At 55.5% G+C, this 6,499-nt stretch overlaps 1 protein-coding gene across 1 annotated transcript; it reads right to left on the reverse strand.

The window, feature by feature from the left end:
- Positions 1–1,935: 1,935 nt before the first annotated feature.
- LOC103757127 (synaptotagmin-11) lies at positions 1,936–6,196 on the reverse strand (the record flags this gene model as incomplete). Its single annotated transcript, XM_018087006.3, is given in 3 exon segments — positions 1,936–2,056; positions 5,370–5,905; positions 5,908–6,196. Coding segments are annotated over 3 exon segments (946 nt in total), but the record flags the coding sequence as incomplete, so codon positions are not given.
- Between the last annotated feature and the right edge of the window lie 303 nt (positions 6,197–6,499).

Here is a 6,499-nt window from a genome sequence, read left to right on the forward strand (position 1 = left end):
AGCCCCTCAACATCCCCCCGGAATTCCCAGAACCGGGCACAGCCCTCGAGGTGTGGCCTCACCAGTGCCCGGCACAGGGGGCACAATCCCCTCCCTGCCCCTGCTGGGACACCCCAGCCCCGATCCAGGAATGCCAGGATCCATGGGATGGTGCCAGGAATGCACTCCCTGCTCCTGCTGGGACATCCCAGCCCCGATCCAGGAATGCCAGGATCCATGGGATGGTGCCAAGAACCCCCTCCCTGCTCCTGCTGGGCCACCCCAGCCCTGAGCCAGCCCAGGAATCCATGGAATGGTGCCAGGAATCCCTTCCCTGCTCCTGCTGGGACACCCCAGCCCTGAGCCAGGAATGCCAGGATCCCATGGGATGGTGTCAGGAATCCCTTCCCTGCTCCCGCTGGGACACCCCAGCCCTGATCCAGCCCAGGATCCCATGGGATGGTGCCAGGAATTCTCTCCCTTCTCCCTCTAGGCCACCCCATCCCGATCCAGCAATGCCAGGATCCATGGGATGGTGCCAAGAACCCCCTCCCTGCTCCTACTGGGCCATCCCAGCCCTGATCCAGCCCAGGAATCCATGGAATGGTGCCAGGAATGCCCTCCCTGCTCCTGCTGGGCCAGTCCAGCCCTGATCCAGCCCAGGATGTCATGGAACGGTGCCAGGAATCCCTTCCCTTCTCCCTCTGGGCCATCCCAGCCCTGAGCCAGCCCAGGACCCCATGGGATGGTGCCAGGAAATCCCTCCCTGCTCCTGCTGGGCCACCCCATCCCGATCCAGCAATGCCAGGATCCCATGGAATCCTGGTGCTCCAGCCCGTGGATCCCACGTTCCCATCGCCACGTATCGCAAGCCTGTGCCAGGGGGGAAAAATCGCACCGCTGAGGGAAGAATCTGCTGCCCTTTGGAAAAACCCTGGCACTTCGCCAAAACCAACCCGGGAATCTCCAACCCTTTGTTCTCGGTCCGCATAAAGAGGGAGAGTGATTTGGTTTGTGGGCGGGCTGTGAAGCCGGCCTGCCGGGGCACTTTGGATGCTGGAGGTTGGGAGCTAAATCCCACTGGATTTTGGGTCTGGGGGGTTTAGGAGCTCAAATCCCACTGGATTTTGGGTCTGGGGGTTGGGAGCTCAAATCCCACTGGATTTTGGGTCTGGGGGGTTTAGGAGCTCAAATCCCACTGGATTTTGGGTCTGGGGGGTTTGGGAGCTCAAATCCCACTGGATTTTGGGTCTGGGGGGTTTGGGAGCTCAAATCCCACTGGATTTTGGGTCTGGGGGGTTTGGGAGCTCACAAATCCCACTGGATTTTGGGTCTGGGGGGTTTGGGAGCTCAAATCCCACTGGATTTTGGGTCTGGGGGGTTTGGGAGCTCAAATCCCACTGGATTTTGGGTCTGGGGGGTTTGGGAGCTCAAATCCCACTGGATTTTGGGTGTGAGGGGTTTGGGAGCTCAAATCCCACTGGATTTTGGGTCTGGGGGGTTTAGGAGCTCAAATCCCACTGGATTTTGGGTGTGAGGGGTTTAGAAGCTCAAATCCCACTGGATTTTGGGACTGGGTGTTTTACGAGCTCCAAACCCACTGAATTTTGGGTGTGAGGGTTTTAGGAGCTCAAATCCCAGTGGATTTTGGGACTGGGGAGTTTGGGAGCTCAAATCCCACTGGATTTTGGGTTGGAACAAGACAATCTTTGAGGTCCCTTCCAACCCAAACCTCTCTGGATTTCTGGGATTCTCCTTAAAAGTGATTTTCCTCCTTAAATTGTCCATAAGGAACCAGCAGGAACGCCCTGTATCCCCCACGAGGGGTTTGGGAGGCAAACCCGGGAATTCCCACGGCTCAAATGGGAACAGGGCGAACCTGGAGGTCGGGAAGCAGTGGGGCAGGGGGGGGATTTTCCCAAAGAAAAATTCCAAGCTGGAGAAAATAGCTTCTACCTGAGAGGCCGGTGATGTCCATCTTTGGCAGGTGCCGGGCCTTCAGCACCACCACGGTCATCCTCTGCGCCACGGGCTGGTAGGACAGGGACACCTGCAGCTCCCCCCGGCTCAGGCACTTCTGGGAGCAGGGAAAAACAAGGAATTCGTCAGGAAAAAGCCACCCGGGAAACCCGGAGAGCTCCAAAGGGGACGTCCGGAATTCCTTTTCCTCCCGGGGAAACAGCAGCTGGAAAAGGCAGCTGGAAATTGGGAAAAAGGGAGCGCGGGGAAGTTCCGCGGGGGGGATTGGGGAGGGAATATCACCCCACCAAGGGGTGTCCTGGAATTCTGCCCCTGGAATTGGGGGTTTCCATCGGCGGGAAAAGCCGGGGGGAGCCTCGGAGGGAAAGGAGGTGGCGGCGGGATTTGGGAAGGTGGGAATTGGGAAGGGGGGTTGGGAGCTCAAATCCCACTGGATTTTGGGTCTAGGGGGGTTGGGAGATCAAATTCCACTGGATTTTGGGTCTGGGGGGGTTGGGAGCTCAAATCCCACTGGATTTTGGGCCTAGAGGGGTTAGGAGCTCAAATCCCACTGGATTTGGGGTCTGGGGGGGTTTAGGAGCTCAAATTCCACTGGATTTTGGGTCTGGGGGGTTTGGGAGCTCAAATCCCACTGGATTTTGGGTCTGGGGGGGTTTAGGAGCTCAAATCCCACTGGATTTTGGGTGTGAGGGGTTTAGAAGTTCAAATCCCACTGGATTTTGGGGGTGAAGGGGTTGGGAGCTCAAATCCCACTGGATTTCGGGTCTGGGGGGTTTGGGAGCTCAAATCCCACTGGATTTTGGGTCTGGGGGGGTTTAGGAGCTCAAATCCCAATGGATTTTGGGTCTGGGGGGGTTTAGGAGCTCAAATCCCAATGGATTTTGGGTCTGGGGGGGTTTAGGAGCTCAAATTCCACTGGATTTTGGGTGTGAGGGGTCAAATCGACTGGATTTTGTGTGTGAAGGGTTTCGGAGCCCAAATTCCACTGAATGGGTTTGGGAGCTCAAATCCCACTGGATGTTGGGGGTGAAGGGTTTAGGAGCTCAAATCCCACTGGATTTTGGGGGTGAAGGGGTTGGGAGCTCAAATCCCACTGGATTTTGGGTCTGGGGGGGTTGGGAGCTCAAATCCCACTGGATTTTAGGGTGAAGGGGTTGGGAGCTCAAATCCCACTGGATCCTTAAGAATTCAACACTCAGAAACTTCTCTCAATTTTCAAATTAAAGGTGGCTTTTAAAAACTTATCCTGGAGAACTCAACACTTAGAAACTCATCTCAGTTTTCAAACATGGCTTTTAAGAAGCTCCTCCTGGAGAATTCAACACTCAGAAACTTATTTGATTTCCCAATGAAATAATGGCATTTAAGAAGCTGCTCTTTGAGAATTCAACACTTAAAAATTATCTAAATTTCCCAATGAAAGATGGCTTTTAAAAAATATGAATAAGAATTCAACACTCAGAAACTTATTTAATTTTCCAATAATGGCTTTTAAGAAGCTTCTCCTTGAGAATTCAACACTTAAAAATTACCTTAACTTTCCAATTAAAGGTGCCTTTTAAAAAATATTAATAAGAATTCAACACTCAGAAACTTATTTAATTTTCCAATGAAATAATGGCTTTTAAGAAGCTTCTCCTTGAGAATTCAACACTTAGAAAATTCTCTCAATTTTCAGATTAAAATGGCTTTTAAAAACTTATCCTTGAGAATTCAACACTTAAGAATTCAACACTTAGAAACTTCTCTCAATTTTCCAGTGAAATATGGCTTTGAAAAAATATGGAGCTCATCCTGCAGAATTCAAAGCTTAAAAACTCATCTCAGTTTTCCAGCTAAAGGTGGCTTTTAAAAAATATGAATAAGGATTCAACACTCGGAAACTTATTTAATTTTCCAATGAAATAATGGTTTTTAAGAAGCTCATCCTTGAGAACTCAACACTTAGAAACTTCTCTCAATTTTCAAGTGAAATATGGCTTTTAAGAAGCTCCTCCTGGAGAATTCAACACTCAGAAACTTACTTAATTTTCAAATGAAATAATGACTTTTAAGAAGCTCATCCTTGAGAATTCAACACTTGGAAACTTCTCTCAATTTTCCAATGGAATAATGGATTTTAAGAAGCTCCTCCTGGAGAATTCAACACTCAGAAACTTATTTAATTTCCCAATGAAATAATGGCATTTAAGAAGCTTCTCCTTGAGAATTCAACACTTAGAAACTTATTTAATTTTCCAATGAAATATGGCTTTGAGGAAGCTCCTCCCTGAGGATTTGGCCCTCTTTGGCCAGGATTCCTGGCCGAGGCTTTGCATCGCTCCTGTTCATCGGGACACCCCGGGTTGGAAGGCCCAGGATTGGCCCAGGATTGGCCCCGGGATCAGCCTGGGATCGGCCTCAGGATTGCCCTGGGATCAGCCCGGAATTGGCCTGGGATTGGCCTCGGGATCAGCCCAGGATCGGCCCCGGGATTGTCCCTGGGATCAGCCCGGGATCAGCCTCAGGATTGGCCCTGGGATCAGCCCCGAGATCAGCCCGGGATCAGCCCCAGAATCAGCCCAGGATTGGCCTGGGATCGGCCCTGGGATCGGCCTCGGGATCAGCTTGGGATCAGTCCTGGGATCAGCCTCAGGATTGGCCCTGGGATCGGCCCTGGGATCGGCCTTGGGATCAGTCCCGGGATCAGCCCCAGGATCAGCCCCAGGATCAGCCCTGGGATCAGCTGGGGATCGGCCCTGGGATCAGCCCAGGATCAGCCCGGGATCAGCCCGGGATTGGCCCTGAGATCAGCCTGGGATCAGCCCCAGGATCAGCTCAGGATCAGCCTGGGATCGGCCCTGAGATCAGCCTGGGATCAGCCTGAGATCAGTCTGGGATCAGCCCTGGGATCGGCCCTGGCATCAGCCCTGGGATCAGCCCCAGGATCAGCCCAGGGATCGGCATGGGATTGGCCCCAGGATCAGCTGGGGATCAGCTTGGGATCAGCCTGGGATCAGCCCCAGGATCAGCCCCGGGATCAGCCCCGGGATCAGCCCCAGGATCAGCCCCAGGATCAGCCCCAGGATCAGCCCAGGATCAGCCCCAGGATCAGCCCCAGGATCAGCCTGGGATCAGCCTGGGATCAGCCCTGGGATCAGCCTGGGATCAGCCTGCGATCAGCCCCAGCATCAGCCCTGGGATCAGCCCCAGCATCAGCCCCAGGATCAGCCTGGGATCCGCCCCGGGATCAGCCCCAGGATCAGCCCCAGGATCAGCCCCTAGGATCAGCCCAGCAATCAGCCTCCGGATCAGCCGGATTTCAGCCCCGGATCAGCCAGGATCGCCCCAGCATCAGCCCCAGATCAGCCCCGGGATCAGCCCCGGGATCAGCCCCAGGATCAGCCCCGGGGTGTCCGGAGCCGACTCACCTGGATGTTCCTCTTGAGGATCTCCCTGGTGAGCTGCACTTTGCCGGTGCTGGGGTCGACGCCGGCCAGGGGCACCACAACCTCTCCGATCACGTCGTCGCGGGAGAAGCGGTCGAAGCTGAGCACGAGGAAGTGCAGCACCAGGTCCTGCAGTTGGCTGTAGGGGATCCCGTAGAAGGTGAAGGTCTCGTCGAACACCGGCTCCAGCGTCTTGCGCAGCACCCGGGTCTTCACGCGGTGCCTCTTGTCGGGCAGGATGGTCATCTTGATGTAGGGGTCGGAGCTCTGCGTGTGCTCGTCCATCACGGGCAGCCCGCGGGCCTCCTGGATGGTGACCACCAGGGCCTTTTTGGGGAAGTTGTAGTCCACCGAGAAGGTCAGCTCGCCCAGCGTCACGTCGTCGCCCGGCGAGGACGGCGAGGAGGTTTTGCTGCCCGCCGGGGTGAGGCTCCGGTCCGGGCTGAGTTCGTCCCCGTAATCCACCTGGATGGGGAGCTGCTCGACCCGGGGGGCTGCGGCGGGTGCCAACGGGGCCTGTCGGGGCCCGCCAGCCCCGACTCGGCCGCTTCCACCAGGAGGTTCCCCCGCGCGGCCTCCTTGGGGGTCCCGCTCTTGTCTCGGCGCAGCCGGTTGATTTTCTTCTTGTTGCTCAAGGTCTCGGGGTAGATGCTGATGCCTTTCAGCATGTGGATGAACTTATAGGGGGGGGTTTTGTGCTTCTTCTCGGCCTGCTGGTGACAGCATGTCCACACAAACACCGTGACCGAGACGGAGACCACCAAGACGGTCGCGCCGATGAGCCCGGCCACCACGGGGGACACGTCTGCGGGGACACGAGGCGGTCAGGGCCCGACCCCCACGGGCAGGGGGGGCTCCCAGTCCTGCCAAAAGCTCCCCCTGGAAACTCCTTCCCCTCTTTCCCCCCCGCAGATCGACCCCCCCGCTCTCCCGACCCGCGTTCTCTCCCCCCTCCGTGTGCCGAGGATTTCAAACAGCAGCTTTGCCTTCTCCTGCCAAACCCGGCTCCCTCCTCACCAGCATCTCCATAGGAACGCGGGTTCTGGGTTTGCAGGAGGCACTTGCTTCTATTTTTTTGATGCCCTGCTCGCAGACGTTACACAATTCTGTTT

The sequence above is a fragment of the Manacus vitellinus genome, unplaced genomic scaffold, assembly GCF_001715985.3.
Source record: "Manacus vitellinus isolate BGI_N305 unplaced genomic scaffold, ASM171598v3 ctg7180002429274_pilon, whole genome shotgun sequence".
Lineage (NCBI taxonomy): Eukaryota > Metazoa > Chordata > Aves > Passeriformes > Pipridae > Manacus > Manacus vitellinus.